The following is a 27,391-nucleotide window of genomic DNA, read 5'->3' as shown; positions in this document are numbered from 1 at the left end:
ATTGCTTGGTGATGAGAGCTTTTATTATCCGAGAAATGTTTGTGGTAACTGAGTAACAAAAGGATGGGCTGAATTGAAATCTGCACAGGGGTTAGGAATGTGTCCCCTTAAGATGAGCTCAGTCAATGTAACATAGGAATTGGCAGATGGGGTCTGATCTACAGTTGTCATCATCTAGTGCCCTGCCTCTGGCAGTAGCTGGTACCAGATACTCCAGAAGATAAAAATCTGAGTAAACAGATGTGGGGTAATCTGCCGCATGCATTAGTTCTCATCCTAGTCTCTCATAGGTGGAGATCAGTAAAGACCTGAGCCATGTGGCTGAATAAGCCTTCTGGAAGCTTTGTTCATCCAGGTTGAACCTCTCTCATATAACATGATTTTAGTTTGCCAGATGACCACTTACCATGGATGTGGCCAAGTTTTGCCATGGTCCCATCAAGTTTGTTTACAGCCTCTGGTTCTGGCTTTCAAGGTTCTGTGATGTTATTTAGCTCTAATTTATCCCCAGATATCTTCTAAGAGCCTAGTAAGTAGTGGAAGTGGTAATGCTGCTAGACAATATTGACCTTCTGCTTTGGCACATTTTCTTGTTTTGGCATGGGTCAGGTCCCAAGGGCTCCAGACTGGAAAGGTTCACCTTATAGTAAGAGTGGTAATAGAGAGAAAGCCGTGCTAGTCTATATACTCTCAAAACAAAAAAGCAGTCAAGTAGCACTTGTTAAAGACTAACAAAATAATTTATTAGGTGAGCTTTCGTGGGACAGACCTGCTTCTTCACACCATAGCCATACCGGAACAGACTCAACTTTTGATTACCATTTGGTTCTCTATGCCTTAAATATTGAGTCTGTTCCGGTATGGCTATGGTCTGAAGAAGTGGGTCTGTCCCATGAAAGCTCACCTAATGAACTATTTTATTAAAGTGCTACTTTATTGCTTTTTGCTCTTATAGTAAGAGCTTTGTCTATATTTGTTTTTGTCTGTATGTCAGTGCTGATACGTGAAAGTTGGTCATTCAAACAAGTGTTATTTATTATGCGTTTGCTTTGCAAAATCTAGAGAGAAAAATCTAATGATAAAGACTCCTGGGGTCTCCTTTATTGGTCTCCTGTGCCAATACAAGGTTGTTAGGGTGACCATCCATCCTGTATTAGGTGGGATGGTCCCACATTTGGAGTGCCAAAAAGCGATTGATTGTCCTGTATTTGGGGCACCTTTCCTGCCAGCAGCAGCTCTGCAGAAGAGCCAGCAGCTGCTGCTTCCCCAGGGAGCACTGGGGGGCTGCAGCTTCCCTGGTTTCCAGGGGAGGACTGGCAGCTGCTGCTTCCCCAGGGCTCCCACCTCCTCGGCTCCCCAGGGATTGATGGAGCCGGGAGGAGCCACCACCATCTCCCTGTCCCATATTTCAGACAAGGAGGTATGGTCGCCGTAGCTTCAGTCAGTAGTCTTATTGTCTAATAGACACATTGTGATAGCATGGTAGTCCTGATTAAAGTTTGAAAAACGCTATTACTTGATTAAATAAAAAACAGTTTATTTCTTTAGACTAATACAGCCCAGCATGAAAATAATTCACTTTTACTTACTTCTAGAAATCTTCTGACAGTATCCATGCCTTGTTTAGGGTTAAATTTCATACAGCCTGTAAAAATCTCAGGATTGCTTCAGAATGTTTCCAGGTATGTGACTTGTAAAATCCAAGCTTTGGCTTTATTTTCAGAGCCAAAGGCAGGGCAGAGTTCAATTACTATGAGCTTTATGTGGCATAGACTACTTGTGATTTATTTAGTAGATGGTTAGTGCTCTAGAACAGGGATTTGTGAAGTGGAAGGTAGACCCTCCCCTTTGGTAAGCCTGAAATGTCGTAAGAGGGTTGAACACCTTGTGGCTGCTGGGTGTGAGGCTCATCCATCTCATTAAAAGTGCTGAAATAGGTTAGTTTTTGTGTATTCACCTTTATATACCGATTAATGGTTTTTACATTCTGCTTACACATGCCAAAAGACTTTTTTTGAATCTGAACATTACTGAAATTTTCATTGGTTTGGATTGCATTAGGCAGGTTGGAAAGGGGAGCCCTACTGGTTGCAGGGACAAAAAGTGGGGCCAGACATAGTTTGCTCATCCCACTATGAAAGTCTTGCTGTGTTCTCCCATGTTGCAAGATAAGTGTTAGGATTGTATTTTCTATTTACTTATAAATCCTACTGAAGCTGTTGTCTATTGCCGAGCTGACATTCAGTACAATTTGTCGCTGTTTTAAAATGCACTTTTTTGTTTTGACTGCTTGACTTAGAACAATATAAAAGCCTTGTAATTCAAAGTTTAATAAATGTACAGTTGGTGCAGCTGTATGGTGACAAGGAGATTTAGCTGTTCTAGAATTTATCTAATGGGAGAAGAAATTTTGTGCAAGCAACCAAAGTGTATTTTTAATGATGAAAGTTTGCCTGATTGGCTGTGAATGTGAACTTGAGGAGAAGGAAGATAAAGGCCCAAATACAGGCTGCAGCTTTGTTAACTTTTACTAAAAATGTTGTGGAGTGGTAGAAGACAGACTTCAAATTAACAGTGATTTTTATGAGCTAATTGTTTTCCATTTCATAAAGAGCCATGTAATTAAAATAGTGCTTAATTGTTGGAGGTTTTTTGTAATTTTCATCCACTGAACCAAACCACCTAAAGAGTCTATAATATTCCCCTTCTAGTGGCTTTCCTTTTAAAAAAGGCTTGTGTCTTGAACAAAAAATGAGAGAGAGTTTACAAAAATTGATGTAGTTTACTTTTGGGTAAACTGCTATTTTGTTGCAAGTCATCTTACAAGTGGCTTGGCCTGTAACTGCTCTGAGAGCTCCATTTCATTATTGCAATGTCTTTGTGAATTGTTTGGATGTTATCACATTTTGCTCAAGTGAACAACAGGTTTTTGGGAAAAGGAACAGTGTCTGCAGTAGCGTAGGAAATCCTCATGTACAGCCTAGCTGTGGTGTTGGCATTTTGTTTGGAAACAACTGGAGCTCAGAAGTAAGGGGACCACATCTTCCTATCCCAAATATGGGGCAGGGAGATATGGGGGAGGGGCAGCTCTTCCTGGCTGCACCAAGTCCTGGGGAGTTGGCGCTCCGGACCCCAGATCCCCAGGGAAGCAGCGGCTGTCAGGTGCTTGGCCCCTCACCCCCTGCCCCCAAAAACCCCGAGGGCCTAAATATGGGACAGTTTGTTCCTTTTAAAAAAATAACTCATGATGCCTTTGTGTTGTCCCTAATAGGGGACCATCCTGCCTAATATGGGATGGATGGTCACCCTACCCATAAGGCCAGTAGGCTGCTGGCACTTGTTTACATCCTATTAGTACACTCCTGTGTACATCAGTGAAATTCAATCTCTGAGGTCAGTAATATTCTATGAGCTGGTGTACTATATGCCTTGCTATAGTTTAGGATACTGTTAACAGCGCACAACTTTTTTAGTTTTACATAATTTTTCCCTTTTTTGTAAAAGGCAAAAAGTACAAGTGACAAAGGCTTAAGTTTGAGTGCATACATGCACTTTTCTCTTATGACTCCTTTGTCCATGTTCAGAAAAGGAAAATGCTAGGTCATTATCACCTTTAAAATATCCCAGATTTCTCTAAGGAGTTAGCAGCAATATTGAGTGATAGTTAAGAAACTGCACAAGAGAGACCCCAAGATAGATCTATGTTAGCAATAATAGAGCTGGTGCTGTGCTACAGACATACTATTAAAATAATGGTGTATTGCACTGGGCAGAGACACAACGTCCTTTCCACCGAGAATCTGAGGGCTTGTCTGCCTTGGGTTTTATTGTTTGGAAACTCCTCGTTTTCCAAAAGAAGAAACCCTCAAAGTGGTCATACAGCTAAGCAGGATAATGGGAGAGGAGGGCTTTATCCTTGAAATAAGTACTCCAGCTTTTTGACCCCCCCCGTCCTCCCCAATGGACAAAAAGGAATGCGTGTAAACAAAGCACAGTTTTTATTGGCCCCTGTGAAGGCTCCTTTTGTAATGCTGTGGCTGTAAATGAGTGCTCTGTTGAGCAATGCTATGGCTGTCTCAATGTGATTTCCCGTCCGACATATTTAGATGTTAGAACGTCGAAATAAGTAATGGTTTTTAAAAAAAAAAAAGCCTGAGACCTCTGGTGTGAACAGTCAGGAGAAAGGGGATGATATGGCTGGGGACTCCTGACAATGGCCAAACTGGGTCAGACCAATGGTTCACCTAGCCCAGTTCTGTCTGACAGTGGCCAATGCCAGGTGCCCTAGAGGGGGCGAATAGAACAGGAAAGGCAGAAATTACTAATGTACTAAAGAATCTAATAAAAAAAAAAAGTACTAAATAAAAATTCTCTTACTGATGCCAAAATTTCCACAGAACGCTTAAAACCCACCTGCAGCATGCCAGTGTGTCATAGCGCACAGTTTGGGAAGCTCTGCTCTGTGGCAGGGTAGGCTGGTGCCAAAACAGGGATGTAAGTGCTGATGCTGCAAACGTGTACTATGTGTTGCATGTTACTGAGAGTCAATTCTGTGTGGTTCTGTGCTTGCATGACAATGACCCCTACTGTGGATTTGCTGGCTCTGAAATGATTTCCCCACTGATTTGGTAGCCATTGGGCATGTTAAGTTATCACAGTCCATTCACTCCTTGCTTCTCAATGATGAATACAGCTCTCATTTTGCTGTCCCTGAGCTGAAGGGCTGAGGTGCTTACAACAAGTAGCATGGGGCTTTTTGTACCTGAAAGCTCAATAGCACCATGAGTACATGCTTGTTTCAATAACCTTGAAGTGCTTTGTTTTTGTTTTTGTGCTGGGGTGTGTTTTTTTTGCTTGTTTTGTTTTGATGTGTGCTTTAGCAGATTGTCCAAGAAGAAGTTGTTGTCCCCTGTTCTGGGTTTGCAAATACTAGAGGATCACAATGTACCTATTTATCCCCAGTACAGGTACCAGTCCTAAAAGGGGCATAATAAAAAGGTGTTTCTATTTTCTTCTTTCCCCTTAGTATTTGTATTGTGTTTTCACAATAGCATATTGATGCTGTTCGCTCATTACTCATTTCTACTACAAAATTGGTTGAAGTGGGTCATACCTATGAAAGCTGATGACCTAATAAATAAAATTGCTAGACTTTAAGGTGCTATAAGACTGCTTGTCTTTTTATATTAATGCTTTGTTCACCAGTGGTTACTAGTATGTCACTAGTATGGTTACTAGTATGTATGCATATTTGTAAGATGGCCAGGGTTCCTTCCTCTTCATAAAACTTATGAAGACTGCAGCACATCTCCCCCAGCCCTTTTTTATAGTTTTCCCAAGAAGCATTATTAAGGGCACCAGAACAAACTCTCCTTCTGCATAGAAAAGGTAGAAAATAAGGCAAGAGACCACCCTGGCTTAACCAGGAGCTCTTAAGTGATCTGACCCTCAAGAGTGTTATGGGAAGTACAAACTGTCAGATTGCAAAGGCTGAAGATGGAGAACTCAAATATGTAGGGACAAAATTAGAAAGATCAAGGCACAAAACAAGTTTAAACTAGCTGGTGACATAGAGTAACATGAAAATATTCTGCAAGAGAAAGCAAGCAAGTGGTAGGCTTTTCCTATTCTCCTTGCTGCTTCTAACTGAGTAAATGTAAAAAGACAGAAGCGCTAAAAGACTTTCGTGTCAGCTTCCACCAAAAAGAGGAGTAGGGGGTGGATGTGTCAAATAGTGAATGCTAATGAAAATTAGGTAAGATTAGGGGCTAAAATAGGGAAAGAAGACACAAAAATTACTTTAGATGTCTTCAAGTCACTTAGCTGGAGAAAAGTGTCCTAGAATACTCGGGGAACTGACTGAGGAGAATCTGAGCCATTCATGATTACCTTTGAAGTGTCATGGAAGGTTCCAGAGGACTGGCACTATATTGGCCAATCTATAAAAAGAGGAATAAGGACAATATGTTGAATAACAGAACAGTCAGCTTAACTTCAGTATATGGAAAAATAATTAATGAATTTGTCACCTAGATAACAAAATGATAAATAGCAGCATGGATCTGTTAGGAACAAATAGGTTTTACACAATCTAACAGCTTTCTTTAACAGAGAAACAAGCCTTACATATGCAGAAAAACATTAAATGTTGTATATTTTGACTTCAGTAAGCCTTCTCATATGGAGTTTTAGGGAAATGCAGTTTACAGAATTAATATAATCTTGGTAAGGAACAGTTTTCCAACCAGTTACAAGAGTAGTTATCAGTGGTTCACACTCAAACTAGAAGGACATATCAAGTGGGGTCATGCAGGGGCCAGTTCTGTTCCATATTGTCGTCAGTGATTTATATAATAGCATAGAGAGTCCACTTATAAAGTTCGTGGAGCACACCAGACTGGGAAGGTTGCACATACTTTGGGAGATAGGGTTAACATTCAAAATGAGCAAACTGGAGAATTGGTTTGAAGCAAATGGGGTGCAAATCAATAAGGACAAATGCAAAGTATTTCACTTAGAAAGGAACAATCAGTTGACAATCAAAATGACAAGGAAGGAGTACTGTGGTAAGGTATGTAGGGATCATAGGTGAATCGCATGTTAAATGTAAATCAAAAGTGTAACCCGTGCAGAAAAAGCAAACTTGGTTTTTGGATTGTTAGCACAAGTAATTTAAGCAAAATATGAGAAGTAATTCTTCTGCTCTACTCCACTCTGATAAGGCTGCAGGTAGAGTACTGTGTCCAGTTCTTGGTGCTTTATTTCAGTAAAGGTGTGGACAAATAAGGGAAAGCCTGGAGGAGAGAGAAAAAGATGAATAAAATTCTCAAACACATGGCCTATGAGGACAGATGGGGTTTGTTTAATCTGGAGAAGACCAAGACAGAGCACATTTTAAGTAGCTAAAAGGTTGTTACAAGGAGGAGGTGAGGTTATTTTCCTTAACCTCTGAGGATAGGACAAAAAGCAATGGACTTTAAATTGCAGCAAGGGCGGTTTAGCTTAGACATTAGGGGAAAAACTTCCTAATTATCAGAGTGGTTAAGTTCTGCAATAAATTGCTGAAGGCAGTTGTGGAATCTCCATCACTGGAGATTTTTTTTTTAAGAACAGTTTAGGCTTGGGTGGGAAAGCTTTTTTGGGCTTGGGAACCACTGACCCACAAAAAAAAAAAAAAGCAGTTGGCGGCCACATGCAAGTGAGAACCAAGTATTGCAGCTCCTACCTAGGAGGATAACACTACTTCAGATGATAGCATACTGCTCACCAGCCATTCAAATTAGTGATCTATTGTATTATTTCTGGTCCTCTGTTTGGTACATAGGACTTTTTAACCTCATGTTCATTTAAAAAAAAAAAAAAGCAAATATGCTACAATGCAATACAAAGTTCACCTTGCCCTTTGCAAACAATGGATTTTATCACAAGTATCTTAGTGGCTGAACAAAGTTGTGCTTTGTTTGAGAATTGAACATAATTTCAAAAGTTGGACCTTACCTAACTTTGTTTTTAAACGGTTTTCATCAAAACATGAAACAATGACAAAATTCAGCAAGTGTAGCTACAAGTGATATCTGTGCATCTTGTGGTTCCAAGGCCATCAGGTGAGACCTTTTTTCTCTGAGTACACTGGTGCATTATTTTATGGCTTGCTTAGTACTTTGTGTGTGTGTGGTTTTTTTAAATAATAAAAAATGCCAAGAGAGGCTTGAGTGCAGCACAAAAATATCTAAGTAGTATACTTAAAGCTGAAGTTTAATACATCTTTTGAACTCCTGTGCTGAATCCCATCCCTTACCTGAACTTTATTCTCTCCTCAGGAGAGTTTGCAAACATCTTTGAGCAGAATGTTACTTAAACAAATGACTATCAAGTGTAGTGCAGGGCAAAATACCACCACAGCACAAAGTACAATTGTCTGCTGACCCGAGACATAATAGTGGAAACCTTAAACCAATTTGGGTAGTTTTCACTATAAAGTCCTATTACCGTCAACCTTATTAGACTTAATTCCTCAATTTATTCTTTGGTAGTGGTCTTCCCTACCTTTCCCCTTTCCATGACAGAATCTTGCACTTACGTACATCTCTGTGGTAATGCCTGTAAGAAAATTGCTGACTCCTCCATGCTTGAAAATAATATAGGGTATGCAAAATACCCCCAATTGAATATTTGTTAGTGTAACTATATTAGTTACTTGTGCCCCTTGCCCCTTGGGTTTTGGTCACTTTCCCTGTGAGTTGAGGCACTGATCGTGTTTTCTCAGACTGTGAGTTTGGGGTGGGGTAGATGATGTTTTGGTTTGGAAAACACATAGCAAGTTGAGTGCTACTGGAAATCAGTGACAAAATGAAATGCCAAAACTCTAGGAGCTTGGACAAGGCCCATAAATCCTCAAGCTTTTAGTTATGAGGGAGCCTAATTATTAAAAGGGGGATTACAAGGAAGCATTCCCTGCTTGCAAGTTACACTACAACCAGCTTTTCTGGGTTTTGTCTTTGGAGCACGTGATGCTGTCAGAGGCAGGATTCCAGACGAGATAAGCTGCCAGTCTGCTTTTAGAATGGACCTGTGGCTTTTCTAATCACGGGAAAGTCTTACCTACAGGTTTAATGGATAGATTCACTTGGCCAGCTATCTAAAACAAATGGAGTAGGCATCATGTGATCATGAGTACAAACCTGTGAGAGATTCACTGCTTCCTCAACACGTGAGCACCAGGAGTCCATTATAGTAATTGAGCCTTTGGGTACTGCATGATAAGGCAATTGCGGGTAAGAATGTGCAGTTGACAAGTGGTGGCAAAACAAATTCTTTCTCAAAGCTGTTTTACTATAGCACCTAGTGGCCAGGCCTCAAGCAACGTTTAGCTGGGCACAGGGAGAACTCCTAATGATGAGCTGCCACTTTATCCCACACAGTTAGAGATATGAACATGCTCACCAAGATTATGTACATACTGATGAGTCAACCTCCAAGTCACTATAAGCCTTCTTTTGAGAGGGGGTGGTGAAGAGCTTGTGGTACTCTCGCTGGGCCCCTCCCTTGGAGTGAGTCCTGGTAAAGTGTGTCCATTTCCCTCTGCACAAACATTTGACTTGGGTTCTACTTAGGAACCTTAATCATACGCCAGGATGGTATACAAACATGGAAAGGGGATCCCTCCTCGCCCAGCCTCTGCCTTAAGGAGCGTGCAACCTTAGACAATAGGTGGCTATAGGCAGATGGGTAGCACAAGAAAACAGTGAAATAATATTGGTTAGTGTGACAGCCTGGTCTTGGCACACAGGCAGCCTGTTGACAAGGTTTTTGTAGGCATTACTGCAAATCAGTCTAAGGAAAGATCTGGAAGAGGATTCATTTCATGGTTTTTGACAACCTTTTGATTTTTCAGAAAAGCTGGCTAAAGCACAATGCACGAGAAAACAATGTTGATCTCTGTTCAAAGGCCATGGAATGTGTCTACATGATAAACTGCTGAGCGAGGTGGTGGGCTGATAGCTTCTGAAGATGCAAATTGTCACACAGGTCTTTGGAAAGTAATTTTTAAGTTTTGTGTCTGACAGAACACAGACTATCCTCTATGCTAGTGATGCTCATCCTTCTCGGACTACTATACTCTTTTCAGGAGTCAGATTTTTCTTAAATACCCCCAAGTTTGACCTCACTTAAAAGCTACCTGCCTACAAAATCAGATATAAAAATAAGTCTCACTGCACAGGATTACTGAAAAACTATTTACTTTCTCATTCTGTCAGTGTTAAATTTTAGTCTGTATTGACCTTGCTGATGCTTTTTATGTAGCCTGTTGGAAAACACCTAAATAAGTTGATGTATTCCATGGAAGACTTCTGTGTATGTCCCAGGGTACATGTACCCCTGGCTGAGAATCCTTGCTTTATTCCTCCTCTTTGGGGAAATCTGCAAGAGGTGGGGTTGGAAATAAAGAAAAATAGCTTTTAAGTTTGTGTCCCATCCAGGTCTGTCTTGCTGTCCGTGTGTGCTTTTTTTACTTTCTTATACATGGGCATGATTAAATATGAATTACTTGATTGAAAATGATTAAAATGTCACTGTTGACTATGAATGCCAAAATAAATGTTGCCCTTTGCGAAATCATAGGATCATATATTCAAGAGATGAACTTGAAATCAGAGAAGTATGAATTCCTGTGGAAATTCTCTGGCTCACTTGAGAGATTTCAGATGGCCTTGTTGTGCAAATGATCCTTTAACCACACCTTTCCACTACCCAGGCAGTTACTTACTCTTGCCAGCTTTTGCAGTGGCTGTACTAGGAGTTCTTCATGTCTCTGTTGGGGCACTGGTCTATGGGAACCCAGCTGTAGTTCACCCTCTGTAGGGCTTTCAGAATTTAGCTCAGGACTGAAAAATATGCTAGATATCAATTGAGAGACTGACAGTTCTGCATTTTGGAAAGTGGTGATTTAACACCTTCAAAGATCACGTGTACTTATTTGCACAAGTAAAAATACGTCTTTTCCTTTCCTGTTTTATTAGGACGAGTCTCGAATCCTCAGAGTTAAGGTTGTTTCTGGGATTGATCTTGCAAAAAAGGACATCTTTGGAGCCAGGTAAGTGTTACATTCAGTGCTTGCTCAAAATTACAGTATGGGCGTTAGCAATTTTGTAGCTGTTTCTATAAACAAAGTGAAGGATTCTGTGATGTGATTGCAACCGGCTATGTTGTCTTGAATGCTCTGGGGTATGCCTTCCTAAGCCGCAGAGTACTGTTCCTCGGTTAGTTTTCTGGGTACGACATAAAGAGGCAGCTCAAACTTTCTTTGGTGCTGGTTTTAAATAGTGTGGAAGGACTCTCTCTCCCCCAACCCTCCACCTCTTTGTAATTTTAACAGGGGCAGAAGGCCTCAAAGATGCAGTAACTCATTTCAGTTTTTGATAAATCACCACTCCTACTATTGGTTCTAGCAGCAGTTTTGCTGGTTTTAGATGTAGAAGACTGATAGTATTGTTCCATTGTGATTGATTAGCTTTTTTTGGTGAATGGGGGCATTGGGGTTGGGGCATTCAATCTTACCCAGGTGTCACAGGTGTACTGTTCCTATGTGTGGTGTAAAAAGAAAGTAGTTAAAAGGATTTCCCAACCCAGGTTTTGTGAGAGAACAGGAAGTGCTCGTGTGGAAAGATCCTGGAACACACTATGCTGATGTTTTTTACCAGATAGGAAGCCTTTGCCCTCCACATGTGTAATGCAAATTTGGTGGCGAGAAACATTTATCAGGCTGAAAACACAGCACTTATGCAGCTGAACTACAGATATTTTTTTTCCACCTGCAAAACATTTCAGGAATCACTGGAATATACAGGTTTATAGTTCAGTGAGGGTGAAAATGGCAGAAGGTTTTTGGTTGAGGATTCTGGATGAAGAGAGCCTGCCAGAGCACATAAGACTATTTTCTCAAATGCCTGAAACCTGTCAATCAACAAAAGTGAACAGGCCATGTGGTCTACCCAAACAGGGTGACTGCAGGCAGAAAGGAAAGCTGTGGTTAAGTATTTCAGATGGAAAAAGTATGGAAAGGACACTTTGCTTATTTCTAAGTTCTTCCCTTTATAAAATATACAGTTTTAACACACTTTTTTTTCTGCTCTCAATCTCTGCTTTTGGTGTATACACTAAACTAAACAACTGATTCTCACCCTCTTGTCACATGTAGACCACTGAAACTTTTCAAATGGAGGTGTTGGATCCCTTTGGAAATCTTTAGACACAGTCCCATGACTTTCCAGGGTCTACAGACTGTTGGTTGAAAACCATGGGTGTATGCTAACGAGCATTTCAGAAAGCTTTTTGTGGGAAAAGTTTATTTTTTTTAAAGGACTTGCATTTTCTGCTGATTAGTCTTAAAATTATGCTGTTTGAGTCAAATATGATTTTCAGCTGCCACGCATTGGTATCCTTCCAGTGTAACGGTCAAGAATACCTTGAATACCAAGAATACCAAATATTATGTTGATAAATTTTGTTGTTATTCAGTGAGTTATTGGGCTGTGCATTATCTGCACTGTGAAACCTAATTTCCAGTACAACTGGCTGGAGAAAGTATAAAATTCTAAAAATTGTTAAAGTTCCTGAAGCACTACGTATGTGTGACATCTCACAAATTAGCACCAGCACTGTTGAAGGGGTGGTGGTGTTTTGGTAGAGAGTAGGAAAAACGTGCATTGATGGTAACTGTCAGATATAAAAATCTTTGTGGAGGGGAGTTGTGAATGGGATAAGCTTTCAGCAGTCTGTTACTGGTTTGGATCTTGTCAAACTTGGCAGCCGTTGAAAGCCATTGTGACACATTTGGCTTTCAGAAGCCTATGGATATTCTAAGTCTAGTAGCTGGATGGTAAGAGTCCATATCATGGAAAAGTCCATCTTCACCCCATTTTTGGTATACTTAACAGAGAAGGGTACTGGATTGGGCCATGTGTCCCAAATCATGGTCTTGCTGATGGGTGGCATCAAACAATAGAGCTGCAGATTGATGTAAGAAAAGGGTTGAAGGTAGTAGCAAAAAGGAGGTTCTGCAAATTGGTACAGTGCCTTGCTTCAGAAAGAGCTGTGGTAATGCTTGCTTCTGTTTGCAAACTTCTGGTGTAAAATTTATGCAATGTTGCTTGTGTTTATATAAGATGCTGAACATGTCCTTGTGTTGTGCAGTCCCAGTAGAGTAGGAAAGGGATGGTGCTTGTGCTGTGTTCCCCCATTGAGGTGGGCTGGCAGATGACCTTTCTGTCTCCATGTCTTCCAGGCCCTTGGAGACTTCCCCGCCCTGTCTCCTAGGTGCAGTCACCTGGAGGGAAGGTGGAGGGACTCCTTTTCCTCTGGCTCCCCCTGTTGGCTGAGTCTGGCTTTAACTTAGTCTTTTAGCTGATCACTGGAACGCTTACCAGTGCAGCTGCATAGAAGAAGGAAACGGGGAACGGGAGACAGTAGGGCCTACAGACTGCTGTTTGAAAACAGAGGCATTTTTTTTCCTTCTGCCCCTGTCTGGTGCTGCTTTTCCCCATTCAGTTGCCCTTTCCCATCAGTAGCTTAACTTGTCTGGCCCATGAGCCCCTATGACACCCTCCCCTTCCTCCCTGACATTTGAGTGAGCAGTGCTACCACCTGGGCACAGGGTCACAGCACTGCTAAAGTTCTCTGGGTCATTGCAACAGAGGCATGTGAGGGATTCCCAAATCTGAACCAGTCTTTTTAGGTGACACAACTGAGGATTGGTCCCAGATTTAAGGTGTCGTTGAGGGTGGTTTTGGAACAAATTGATGAATTAAACAGTGATAATTCATCAGAACCAGATGGTATTCATTCAAGAGTTCTGAAGGAATTGAAATGTCAGTTTGCAGAATTACTAACTAGTAAGTAAAACCAACAAGGAGTCTAGTGGACCTGACAAATTTGTTAGGGTATTAGCGCATATGCTTTCGTGAGATACTGAAGAGAAAAGGAAGGGATACAGAAATGGGAGTGTGACATTACTGCTAAGTGAATCAGTGGATGTGGCTCATTTCCAACAGTGGTAAGAAGGTGAGAGTACTTGAATGGGAAATTACCTCTTGCAACGTGAGAATCACTCCACGTTTCTATTTAAACCTTATTTCAGAGTACACAGCTACTTATGAATTCCAGTTCAACAGTTTCTCCTTCCAGTTTGTTTGTTTGTTTGTTTGTTTGTTTGTTTTTTTTTTCAAGGGTGTTTTTGGCCTGAGAATAGCAACTTGCAAGTTGAAACTGTCTCCAGGATGGTTCAAGTGCTCTCCAACTGGTGTGTCTAACGTACATGGTAAAGGGACATTGTTGAAACATGATGGCATGTATTACATTAGGAGATGTGCACGTGAAAGGCTTTGATATAGCTGATGTGGTTAGGTCTTGTGATGGTGTCACAGGGGTAGATATGTGGCTAGAGTTGGCAATGAGTTTTGTTTCAGGGATAGGTTCTGGATTAGTGTATCTGTTCTGGGGTATGTAGTTGGTGGTAGGTATGTGTCTCTGGCTATGGGGGAAAGGGGGCTGTCTATGTGGGAGCTGTCCTGCTTCCCAAGGTCTCAGAGTGAGGGATTGTCATCTATAATAGATTGTAGATCCTTGATTGTATAGGAGAGTTCTTTTTTCAGGGGGCTAGAGGTAATGGTTAGTAGTTCTCTACTGCTTTCTTAGTTGGGTCTGTCCTGTAGTAGGCGACTTCTGGGAATCCATCTGGCTTTATCAATCTGTTTCTTGTGTAATTTTAAGAATGCTTGAGTAGAGATCCTGTAGGTTTGTCTGTCTCAGGGATTGAAGTGAATGCAGTTACATCTTCAAGGTCGTCTGTAGACAATTGACCATGTGATTTTGACTAAAACTGGAGGTGTGCAGGTAAGTATAGTGGTCAATAGGTTTCTGGTATAGAGTGGAATTGATGTAACCATCACTTACTTGTACTGCAGTACTTAAGGAGCGGCTCTCCTGTGTGGATTGGCCCAGGCTGAGATTGACGGATTAGAAATTGTTGAAATCCTGATGAAATTTTTCAAAGGACTCCTTCCCATGTCATCAGTTTAAGACAAATAGACGAGTGGCATTTTGGAATGGGAGCTGAGGAAACGTTCTAAGTCAGTCATAAAATGTTAGCATGTTGAGGGACCATGTGTGTACCCATGGATTTCATTCATTTTCTGTACCAGCTGACTGGAGGATAACTTGCATGACTTCACTTTTTATTTATTTTATTTTTAAAGTTTCCAATGGAGACCCAGGGCAACTACCTTAAGTTCAGTACCAAGCAAACTGGTAGAAACTATAGTGAAGAACCGAATTTTCAGGCATGTGGTGAATACATTTGTTAGGGAAGAGTCAACACGGCATTTTGTAAAGGGAAACCGTGCATCATCAATCTACTAGAACTCCTTGAGAGCGTCAAAAAACTTATAACCAAGGGTGATCCAGTTTGGGGCCAATAAGCTTGTGGATGAGAAGGGTGTTCAGATTTTCAGAAAGCCTTCAAGTTCCCCTCATCAAAGGCTTTTAAGTAAGTTAGGATGTCATGGTGAAAGGGAAGGTCCTCTCCTGGATCAGTAGTTGGCTAAAAGATGGGGAAACAGAAGATTTGTAGAAATGATCAGTTTTCAGAATGAGGTAAGGTATAGAATGGTGTCCTCCGGGGTATGTGCTGGGACAACAGATTCATCAATGATTTGGAAAAAAGAGTAAATGGTAAAGTGGCAAAAACTACTGAAGATGGTTAAGTCCAAAGCAAATGGTAGAAATGATTCTCTCAAAACTGGGCATCTGGGTAACAAAATGGCACATGAAATTCAGTGTTCATAAATGCAAAGTAATGTACATTGGGAAACAATCTGTGTGCTTATAAAACACTATTTCCAATATGTGTAGTAATGCACATGGGAGGGAAAATAACCCCAACTGTACATACAGTATGATGGGGACTAATTTAGTTACAACTAATGGGGAAACATCTTGGGGTCATCATGGGTAGTTCTCTGAAACCGTCCACTCAATGCGCAGCAGCAGTCAAAAAAGCAAACGATGTTAGGAATCATTAAAGGGGTAGAGAATAAGATGAATATCTTATTGCCCTTATATAAAACTATGGTATGCCCACATCTTGAATACTGTGTGCAAATGTGGTGGTCTGATCTCAAAAAAGCTGTAATGGAGTTAGAGGGCAACTAAAATGACAGCTTTGGAATGGGTCCAATATGAAGAAAGTCAAGAGACTAGGGCTTTTTCATCTTAAAAAGGAGGGGACTAAGGGATGATATGATAGGGGTCTATAAAATTTGTGAGTGATGTGGAGAAAGTGAACCAGAAAAAAAAAGATTTACTTATTCTCATAATATTGGAACTAGAGGACACCAAATGAATTTAATGGGCAGCAGGTTTAAAACACATAGAAGGAAGTTTTTCTTCACACAGTGCACAGTCAACCTGTGGAGCTACTTGCCGGAAGAGTCTGTGAAGGCCAGGACTATAATGTGTGTGTTGTTTTTTTTTGGTTTTTTTTTTGTTTTTTTTGAAAAAAAGGCTAGATTAAGTCATGAAGGTTAGCTCCATTAATGGCTGTTAGCCAGGATGGGTAAGGAGTGGTGTCCCTAGCCTCTGTTTGTCAGAAGCTGGAGATGGATGGCAGAAGAGAGATCACTTGATCATTACCTGTTGGTTCCCTCCCTCTGGGACACCTGGCATTGGCCACTGTCGGATACTGGGCTGGATGGTCCTTTGCTCTGACCTAGTATGGCTGCTCTTAATTGAGGCAGTATTGTTTACACCATCGCCTAAAAGAATTAAGAGTCATACAATACACAGTCAACCTGTGGAACTCCTTGCCAAAGGATTTTGTAAAGACCAAGAACAGAGTTCACAAAGGAACTAGATAAGTCCATAGAGGGCAGGGTATGTCCATCAATGGTGACCGTAGTCTCTGCTTGCTGGAAACTGTGCGTGCACAACAGGGAATGGATCACTTGATGGCTACATGTTCTGTTCATTCCCTCTAAAGCACCTGGCATTCCACAGTGTTGGAAGAGGATATTGGGCTAGATGTAACTTTTGTGCGATCCAGTGTGGTGGATCTTAGCCTGTTATACTCATGAACCCTTCTGGGTTGGGAACTGGCCTTCTTTTCTCTGCCCTCCACCAAAGGCTCAGGTGGGAGGATGTGAGTAAAATTTTGCTGTATGTGCTTCCTTGCTGCTACAGGAGAATACTCCCCATAGTGGTAGGGCATTGTTATTCACAGCTATTGGCTATGCGTATGATGTGCCTGCTCACTGGATAACTGCAGGCTGTCAATTTCACTGCTTTGTTCCCTTTCAGAAGCCAAAATATATGGTTGGAGGAAGGGCTGCTGTTTTAAATGCTCTTTGTGAGGAGGGCAGTTGGGTGACCTACACTAAATATCGATACAGTTATAATCTCTGGAATGAGTGACTCATAAAGTGTTTAATGAAATGGTATTTTGAAAACTACCATTAGAACTGCATAATTACAGTTCTGCTAGCTGATAAACTACTACAAGGTTGAGTCACAGCAGTATTGAGTACAGGGTGGAATGTGAACACTACTATGTGGCTATTAAAGGTGGATTACAAAACTTGCTGTATCTTTCACAAACTCATCTCCTTGGGCTTTCTTTTAAGTATTTAGTATCAGGAAATACTGCCCTGGAGTATCTTAATTTTAGGTATAATAATAATAATAATCACTTGCAAATTGCCAGAGTTTTTTAAAGTTTTTTTTCCACCACTCGTTACTTCTGAAGAAAATCCACTGTCATTTGGAGTACTTCCGAACATGCTTTGAAACAAAAATTGGGATCCACAACATTTTTAAATGAAAAACTATAACTGCTTTTGGTCTGGAGTATTGTAGTTAGGCTGCAGTTTGGGGTACTGGAGATGTGTTCAGTTCGGGTGACCCATTGTTCAAAAAAAGTATAGATTGACAGTAAGAATTGGCCTAAGAATATACTCCACTGGAATGTAAAGTTTTATTTCACATAGGGTAGTTAAATGGGAGAGACTAGTGAAACTCAGTTGTTTTGGATGGAATATTGCTAGCTCTGGACTGGGCAGCAAGTGTGTTTAATTTTAATTTCAGTGAACAGCTTTGTTTGTGTGTAACCATTTATTGCATGAGAACTGGTGCACCTACATAGTTTACACTCTGAGGCTACTATTGAAATCAGCACATTAAAATTTGAATAACTTATCTTTAAAATTGTTTTAATGAATTAAGTTGAAGGAATTCATACTACTTTGTATTCAGTGCATTGTGTAAAGCTATGAATCATGATCATGGTGCAAGTTGTGAAGAGTGCTGTTTTATTTATGTATTGGTGTTTTGACAGTGGTCAAGGTTTCAGTCAGGATTTTGAAGTCCTGTTGGGTTGGTTATCGTATAAACAAATAAGGCCCGATTCCTGCCCTGCATTGCTCACAGAGCAAAATCTCTTGTCCTGACTCAGTGTTTACTATCGTTTCAGTGATGCATATAGTGCCCCTCTCCTTGTTCTTATCTCCCTTTCCTCTCTCTTTCCCTACTGGTGCATCCCCATTCATTGCTTAAGGGAGGCTGCTATGGTGGTTCTGACGACTCTTCTAGTAATAAGTTCATGCCTTAAATCTCTGGGTAAGAATATCAATAAAATCGGTTCCATTTTTGGAAGCGTACAGCTTAACTTCATTAATTTAGGTCTTGTCTATGCGGGGAAATGGATTCATAATGGAATAATTTTTATATTATAGTTTTGCCAGGGAAATTACTCTATGGCTAGGCCAACTGTTTTCCCTATGTAGGCAGGCCATTGAGTGCTCAGTAGCCCCTGAAAGTTAGGGCCATGTTGCAATGCTTTGTTAACTAGCTCACAAAATGAGACCATTGTAAGTCACATGTTTACTTTAAGGAGTTGCTCTCTTTTACTGTTCTATTTTTGTATTGTATTGTGTTTAACTATTTTTGGAAAAATGTAATTTAAATATAAACATTTTTTGGGACATAGCATTTTGTGATCTTAATTGAGAATTAGGTATTTGTGTTGGGTATCGTAAGATACATCTGAGAAGGGAATTTGAGTGTATTGGTTATTTGGCTTAATTATGGACAGATGTTTTTATTACGTGTTTGCATTCATGAAGTCTCTTCAAATAGAAGTTAATACATGCATTATTGGCTGTGTGAAATTACAACATTGTTATAAAATAAACTCTCGTTTATCCAGAAGCGCCGGGACTGGGAGGTTTGCTGGATGTTCAGATATTGTGGATAACAGAGATGTCTCCTACCTTAGTCTGTGACACGACTGCGTGCCTACCTGCAGGAGGTGCTCAGTGCAGTGATTTTCCTCGCTCATCTGCTGCTTCTCTGCCTCTTGTCAGACCAGCAGCTCCTCCTGCTGCCAGCTGTACCACCAGGCTGTCTTTTCTCCTTCACCAGTGCCACCTTCGATGATCAAATACGGTGGAGAAATGATTCAGGAAATAAACTATGTGACAATACACAAGAAAGGAGGTACGTTGGAGTGCACGAACTATAGAACGATTGTCCTCACGAGTCATCTAGGCAAGGAGCTGATGATGATCCTGATGGAGAGACTGAGATCGCAGATAGAAGAACATATAGCAGATGAGCAAGCAAGATTCAGAAGAGATAGAAGTACCATGCAGCAGATACGGCACTAAGACTGATAGCGGAGAAAGCTCGATGAAAGAACAAGAACATGTACACTTGTTTCGTTGATTTTTCAAAAGGCATTTGATAGTATAGACCAGAAGGTGACTTGGGCGGTGCTGGAGTCATACAGAGTGGATAGACTGATGTGGTGGTTGAAGAATATCAATGACAGTGCGGAGGCAGTGGTGAGAACATGCGGGGAGTTGGGAAGTTGGTTTAAAACAAGGAGAGATATGAGACAAGGAGGTCCAATATCTCCAAGTATCTTCATCGCACATCTGGAGAGAGCGATGGACAAGCTCAAGGAAGAGGAAGAAGGGGTATCTATGCACGGGAAAATTAACAACTTGAGGTTCGCAGATGATATAGTTTATTGATAAAGATGAGGAGAAGCTAGCAAAATGGTGCAGGAGCTAAAGGAAGAAGGGAAGTGGTACGGTCCGATTTATCAACACTGGTAAAATGAAAACAGTATTTGGAGATCAGTATAGATGGCATTGAGCTAGAAAAGGTAGAGAATCTCGCATATCTGGGGAGCAGCATAATGTATGATCTAGACTGTAAGAAGGAAATAGTGACTAGAATAGCAAAAGCAAGTGTGAGTTTGAAGGTGATGGATAAGATCTGGAAAAGCAAAGCAATTAGCTTAGGAACAAAGCTGAGCATCTTGAAAATGTGTGTATTCAGCAGCATGTTATACAGTTGTGAGACGGGTGATAAAGAAAGATTCGAAAAGAAGACTTATAGGTGTTGGAAAGGAGTTGTTATAGAAAGATTCTGAGAATAGGATGGAGCAGAACATCACCAATGAGGAATTTATATAGAAAGATACAGCTGAATGAGAACCTGCTGCAGAAGGTTATAAAATGGAAGCTACAGCTATTTGGGCATATTTGGAGAATGAACGATGATGAATGAAAAATCAAGACCCTGATATTCGGCATAATGAACAGTTCGAGTAGGAGAGGCAGACCCCACAGAGAATGGACAGATTGATGTGGAGCTAGTCTACAGAAACTAAGCCACTCTGCACTGGACAGGGAAAGGTGGAAGGAAATAGTGAGAGGCATCAGACACCAACGGGCGCTGAGCCTATGGTTGATGATGATGAGTGCCACCTTCTCCCAAGCAGGCGGCAGTAGCGCCACTCCTGATCTGATCATGCCTGCCCTGAATGATGAGGCGCTTCCCCTACCCTGAGATCAGCATGCTGCTCTCCAGCAGCTGGATCGCCACCTGTGGCTTCATCTTGTCAGTGGCTGTGCCTTTGGTGGCACTCGGGGATGACCCACCACTGGGCACACACTGCTCCCTGGGCAGCAGCTGGATTTGGAGTAAATCCTCTGCTGCCCATGTGACCAATGAGTGGGAGAAGAGTAAGCTGCTGCAAATAGCTCTGCCCCGTGGAAGAGGAAACCTAGGGGCTGGCGAGCTCCCTGTGCTGATTATTTGAGATATCCAGCTGATTATTGGTTAAAACAGAGTTGATTGTACTGACATCTTTACTCCAGGAGATTTGGAGGGAATGAAGGGATGTGATCAAACAGACTAAATTACTCTGCTGCTATTTCCAGTGTCGTAGCCAAAAGTTAATTCAGTATATCTTTCAATCTGAATTCCTTAAAAATGAAACGGGTTGGAACAGAATAAGGATTTTTTCATCCACAGAGAAACTGTTTTGACTTCTCATTGCATCACTGTTCAGTATGTGTCAACAATGGCTTCATTTGATTTGTGTAACAAAACAAGTAGTTGTCCCTTCTGTGACAAGATTGCCATCTACGAGGTACAGCTCAGACTGTATGCTTTTATTTGCCCTGAGTTTCTGCTCTGAATACACTGTGGTTAGCTTCAGTGGTGGGAGTGCTAGGAACAACAGATGCCAGGTTGCTGTTGGCATTTTAAGAACACAGTGTTAAGCAAGTTGGTATGAAATATGGCTGAGTTCTTCTCCAGGTTACATGAATTCTGTTCATTGACTTTTGTGGAAGTAGCACAGGTTTAACAGAAAAGAAGTTGGTTCACAGATGATGAAGATGACGTACATTAGTAGCTTTGTATTTGCCAGTGCTCCCATCATTGAGCTCTGCTCAAGTAATGAGCTCAGAAGCTGGAAGACCCAGGAGGTCATATTACCTTGGCACATGATTTTTTAGATATACTTATCTCCCCCCACTGTTCATATCCTCCTCTATAATAATGCGCCGCAGAAGGCAATTGAGTGGTGTGAGCCAGTGCCAGAAGTTTAGACTAAGGGTTCTCAATCTTTCTTTCTGAACCTGTTCCCCCAATAGGCTATTGAAATCCCGTGGCCTACCTGTGCCTACCCAAATATTTCTCTGTGTATGAAAGGCAGGACTGGCATTTAGGGGATCGCAAGCAGAGCAATTGCTTGCATTCACAGAACACAGGTCCCCACAAAGCTGTATTACTCAGGCTTTGGCTTCCCCGTTGTGTGGTGGGACTCAGGACTCCAGGCTTTGGCTTTCTATCTCGGGCTCCAGCAAATCTAACTGTGGCACTGCGTGGTGTCCGCCTTAACGCCGTGCCCCCCGCCCCCGGGGGGGGGGAAATCTGCTCATGGCCTCCCAGGGGGTTTGGACTGCTGATTTGAGATTCTCTGGTTCAGACTACTTGCTTACACAAATTCTTCTTCTTCTTTTAAAACCAAACCACTAGTACACAGGAATTGATATTCTGAACATCTTAATAAGCAACGTCTGTACTGATGATATTCATGGGAGCCTGAGCTCCCTCTAGTGGCTAATTTAACGTATGCATTTATCTGTTACTTTAGCTAAAATACATTAACAGTGAATTGTGCTTGCTCAAATGACAACTTCTTGAAACTAAAAATTAACTCAAATTAGACATGACTTTTAGCCGTGAAGTTAATTAACTACAACATCAATTTACCAGGGGTTACAGAGAGGTAGCAGTATGAGTCTGTACCGCCCCGCCTTAGTGTCTTTTTTTAAAAAAAAATGCGTTGGAATGGGTTCTCCATCCCTGGCAATTTTTAAACCAAGGTTGAGCTAGAGCATTTTTTCTTTATCATAAAAATCCACAAACTAGATTAATCAATCAAGCAAAATGATGACGATGATTTAAAAAAAAAAATACTCTAACCTCAAACCAAAACAAACTCTCCTTTCTCCATATGCAAACAAGAATTAATTCAATAAAGACATCTGTTTTTGTTACTCAGGCCAGTCTGTATCAGGGTTCTACAACTGAAATAGCGAGAATTGTTTTTTCAAATGCAGTTACAAAAATCATCCTTCAGGCGCCACAGTGCATGTGAATGTGAGACTGTCCTTAATAAAGAAGTCAAACCATGTTTATCATGCTTTTGAAAAACAGGGTACACACAATGTACAAGTCAAATTCAAGTTCCCTCCCATCTCTAGGCTTTACCCCACCCCTATCCCCAGGTTAAACTCTTTACCCCAAACCCAGCCCCCTGACCTCAGGCTCAATTCCTCTGAGACCCAACTTCTCCCCATCCCCAGGATTAACTCACCTCAGTGCTTGTGGTTCTTCCACGGCCATTGCCTCCTCTTCCTCCTCAGTGGGCTGCGTGACTCTGGCAGGGGCAGGCTCGGTTGCCCCTTCCCTGCAGCTCTTTTGCTGGCTTATGTCTGCCATATGGCTTTCATTCCTGGGCTCCCTGCTGCAGCGGACTGTTCAACGACTCCAGAGCCTGTCAACTGCTTAAATACCTAAATTCAGTTGTTCTTATGGCAGACAACTGAATTTAGTTTTTGTTTAAGCGGTGGCAGCCTCTGGAGCTGCAAGTGGCTCCTTAAAGACCTGCACGCCCCATGGGAGTCCCAGGTTGCTCACCTCTGGGCTGGATTTAAAAAAAAAAAGGTCACTTCTGACCTGAGTTGGTCTGGAACTCTTAAGTCAGCAAAATAACTTCTTCATATGAAGCATTCAGAAAGTTCTGTTGTTACTCTTAATGTTAAAATGAGAGAACGTACAGAGAGGTTTGAAATGAGGTTTCGTGCACAGAAGGAAAAGAGGTGGGTCAGGGAATGGGTGTTAAGCAAAGCTAACTTCAAAAGAAGGTAGAAATTTTTGAGCTATCTAGCCTTTAGAGTATGTGAGCTTTAGCACTATCACCCTCCTCTCACCCACTGTTAAGCCCACTTGTGCATCTGGTTACAATAATTGAGGTTTTCTTTTTTTAAAAGATAGTTAAATCCTGTAGTTAAGATGCCAGTTTGAGGCTCAGAAGAGGCTTCAGTTGCCTCTGTTCCCCATTGGTTAAATTGAGATAGTACTACTTTTTTCCTGCCTTTCCACTGTTGTGTTGCTTGGGGTAGGGCTCTCTTTTACTGTGTTTATATAGGGACCAGCATGGTGAGCATTTGGGAAGCTCTAAGCACTATCATAGTAAAAATAATTTAGGCGGGAAAACAGTGGTTTTAAGCTAAAGGAGGTGCACTCCAACAGGCAGCATGGAAGATACAAGCATTTTATGCAGGAAGCTGATAAACAGGAGATGGAGGAGTGAAGAGGGAACACCACTTAATGGAAAACTGTGACTCGCTGTAAAGTTTTAATGATGTGTGTAAAAAAACCATTATTTTTAGAGGGTGAACGATGCAGGTTTATTCTGGCCTCTGTAAAAGAAGGAAAAATAAGAATTTGGCAATGAACCATGGTCATGAGGTTTGAGGTAAATGATGAAGTTGAGATACTTATATAAAGGTTGAATCTTCTCTAATCTGTAACTTTCTTGTCCTGCAACATCCTTAATCTGACGAGATTTTAGTTAGTTTGACAACCATTTATCATAGATGTGGCCAAGTTTCCTGTGGTCCCAGAAGTTTGTTTACAGCACCAGCGCTGGCTCTTAGTGTTCAGTGTTTATTTAGTTCTAATTTATCCCTAAACATCTTCTAAGAGCCCAGTAAGCAGTAGAAGTGTTTGGTAATGCAATATTCACCTCCCATGGCCTGGCATTAGTCAGGTTCCTAGGGTGCTGGATTAGAGAGGTTCAACCTGTATTAAACTGCTATCTAGAATGTGTCTGATGCTATTATATTAAAAGTGTGCTTGGATTTTTAACTCATCAAAGTTCTCTGTAAACTCCCCACACGGGCTCTGCTTCCTTCCCCTTTACCCCAGCCAGCCTGCTCACCTGTCTAGGCTTCTATTTGAAAAGTTGCCAAGGCACAGAGCTTGGTCTGTGATCAGCAAAGGGCATGACCCTCTATTATGTGTAGGTAGCAGCAGAGGGCACCAGAGGGCTTCCTCTGCCTGCACCACCAAATGGAAGCCTTGTGGGTCTGATTTAGAGGGGCAATTCTGGCTTCTCTGACTTCCCAGTTAACATCAAAATGGTCAGGGTTTTGCCCACTGACACGTAGAACATACCCTAAAATTTGGAAGTGGATGAGATGTAGGTTTAAAGGTTATGCATTACCTAAAGATAGCAAATGGCAAAGATTGCTAGTTGAAGATGAGGGTGGCTTGCTTTGCTTGGCTCCCCAGGAAGCGTGGTTGAAAAAAATTGAAGGATTTTAACTAAAAATATTTTCATGTCATTTGAAAATTTGTGGTGAACCAATTTTAAAAGAGAAGTTTCCTTTTGATTTGAATCAAAATGAATCTTCTCTCTTCCCCCATCCCTCTGTCTTTTGCTTATTTCGTTTTGAAACATTTTTGTTGAAAAAAATAAATCTCATGAAACATTTCAAAAGGAAACTCTCTTTTTTTGCATGAGATGAAGAGAGCAAGAGAAGGAATTCCCATTTTTCAGCCAGCTCTGTCAGGGTGGATTGATTTAAATGAAGATTTAAGTAACGATTTAATACTATAAAATTGAGGTAAATCAAGGTACATCTATTTTTGAGAGAACCAGAGTAGAATGGGGTTACTTTGGAAAAACTGAGTTTTATGCTGAAATAAGGAATTATTTTGGCATCAGTGTTACAGTCTGTGGCTGGGAAGTTCCAAAATAAGGGGCATGAATTATGAATTATAAGATAAGAAAATGACACTCAGCAGTAACTGCAGATTTTTTCGTACTGCAGCTTTTCATATTGTGTACTTGAGTGACTAAACCTCATTAACTAATTAAACAAACCACAGGGATTAGCTGAACTAATTTTTTTTCCCCCTAGCAATATCCAATACAGCAAACAGTTTGGGAATTTACTTTTCAAATCGCAGTTGTCCTGGAAGAGAGGGTCTTTGAGTGGTGACTTTCAAAGTACTAACCAGTTGATCCATTCAGCCATATCCACATCATTTTTATTAGTCATTTTCCTTATGATGTTTCATCCTTGCAGCTGGGCCCTGCATCATTTTGTGTTGCTTACACTTGACACGTTTTCCGTTTTTTACCCACAGGATGAATTGCTTCAAAATATTCCTTGTTAGGGGGTCTCATGCCCAGAAGCCACAATTGTTTTTCTGTGACAAAAATGTGGGGAAATGTAGAAAGTGTCTGTCTTCCCGTTTTCTTTCCAGTCTGCTCTACTGCTTCTTTCTGTGCTGCCTGTCTTTTCCTATGTGTATTGTCTATCTTAAGACAATGTCTTAACTAACTCATCTGCTGCCCTTGCTCAAGGGCCACGATCATATAAGCACAGAATAAAAACAATCCTATCCAGCTTGTCATTCTTTGCACATTTTTTCTTTTTAGTCTGCTGAGAAACAAATTCAATGCCCAGAAGTTTGACAAAGCAAGAGCTGGTAATTAGACTGGAAACTCTAGAGCCATTAATTTGATTTTTGTGAGACTTTAAGTGTGTGTGTAGCATGTTCGTAATGAGGTGGAATTATAATTGTAACTTGTAAATGAGAAATTTAGTATTTTTATTTATTATTTTAAAAAAAAATCAGACTTGCTTTTTTTTTTAAATCACTTTTCTCCACCATGCTGCTTACTAATGCTCTTCATATAGTGATTAGTTTGTACGTCTTGCCACGGGTGTGTAAAGTAGGGGCTGAGGCCCTCCAGGGGTGTGTGAAATTTTGTCAGGAGTGTGCAGCACGATCAGCTGTTGGGTCTCTGGTTCATAGATCCCATTAAAAACATTGAAATAAGTTGCTGTTTTTGTTATGTACTCACATGTATATACTGATCAGTCAGTTTTTACATTTACATATTTTCTTGCATGTGCCAAATTTTTTCATATGAATGAAACATCTTTCTGTTTCAGTTACAGCTTGTTGGAGCCCTGCTAATTGCAGGGATGAAAAGTGTGGCCTGATGTAAAATGTTTGCTCACTCCTGTTTTCCCTAATTATGGGAGTGCAAGGAGCCAGTTGGGAAAGTTTAGAGGGCAGAAATTCAAATGTTCAAATAAATGCAATGTGAAGAAGTGACTCTAACTGATGGAGCCAGTGGTGTGTGCTTATTTTTTTTAAATGTAGATTTCCAACCAAGTGCAAATGTGCACTTCAGAGTAAACTAAATTGACATAAGTAACCCCTGTTATTACTCTGCTTACTTGGCTGCTTTCAGTTATAATATTTTTTTTCTTCTTCTGAGCCATGGTTCCTGACCTTTTCCAGACGGGTCTCGTTTTGACAACTGAAGAAGACTTGAAGACCTGAGGCAATTCTAAAAAGGGGTGGGGGAGCAGCACCGTAACTAATTTTGTGCCTGAGGCAAGAATATAAAACTGTGCCCCCTCATGCTTCTGTATTAATAGTCATTCCATAAAAAGGGAAAATACATGAATAAAATAAGTTTATTTATTATACTTAATCCAAGTTGCAGCAGTGGAAAGACTCATCCTCAAACCGCTCCCCACTACTCCTGGCTTAAATCCCACACTCAGAGGCTGGAAAGGCTGGGGGCTAGTCACAAACAAAAAAAACAAAAAAAAATGAAAACTGAGAAATCGGCTTCATAGAAGAGGAGGGGGTGAAAATTACTGCCAGAGACTAGTAAGTGGCTTGCCTGGGATCACGATGAATATCGGACACAATCTGTCTGTGCAATGTGGGGGGAGGGGGTCCCAACTTTTTTACACTAGGGGCCACACGGCAATTTTGTAAGTGTTCCACAGGCTGAACACAAAATAGCCCCAAGCCACCATCTGCCACTCCACCCTTGCCCCCAGCCTTAAACCACCACAGCAGCCCCAGACTACCCCCCAGCCTTGGATACTCCCCCTTCTTCTGCAGCTTCTTCACTGGGGCTGCTAGGTTGGGCAGC

The 27,391-nt window shown here is 41.1% G+C and overlaps 1 protein-coding gene across 4 annotated transcripts in view; it reads left to right on the top strand.

Moving 5' to 3' along the window:
- Window positions 1-27,391, top strand: part of NEDD4L (NEDD4 like E3 ubiquitin protein ligase) — a 334,332-nt gene that overhangs the window by 67,030 nt on the left and 239,911 nt on the right. For all 4 annotated transcript variants that reach the window (XM_074995740.1, XM_074995739.1, XM_074995741.1 and 1 more), the window contains exon 2: window positions 10,521-10,594. In XM_074995740.1, coding sequence (XP_074851841.1) covers window positions 10,521-10,594 — 74 coding nt within the window. The remainder of the gene's footprint in view (window positions 1-10,520; window positions 10,595-27,391) is intronic.

The sequence above is a fragment of the Carettochelys insculpta genome, chromosome 5 (assembly GCF_033958435.1).
Source record: "Carettochelys insculpta isolate YL-2023 chromosome 5, ASM3395843v1, whole genome shotgun sequence".
Classification (NCBI taxonomy): Eukaryota; Metazoa; Chordata; order Testudines; family Carettochelyidae; genus Carettochelys; species Carettochelys insculpta.
The sequence above is the reverse complement of the archived record's forward strand: the minus strand, read 5'-3'. Positions and strand labels throughout refer to the sequence as shown.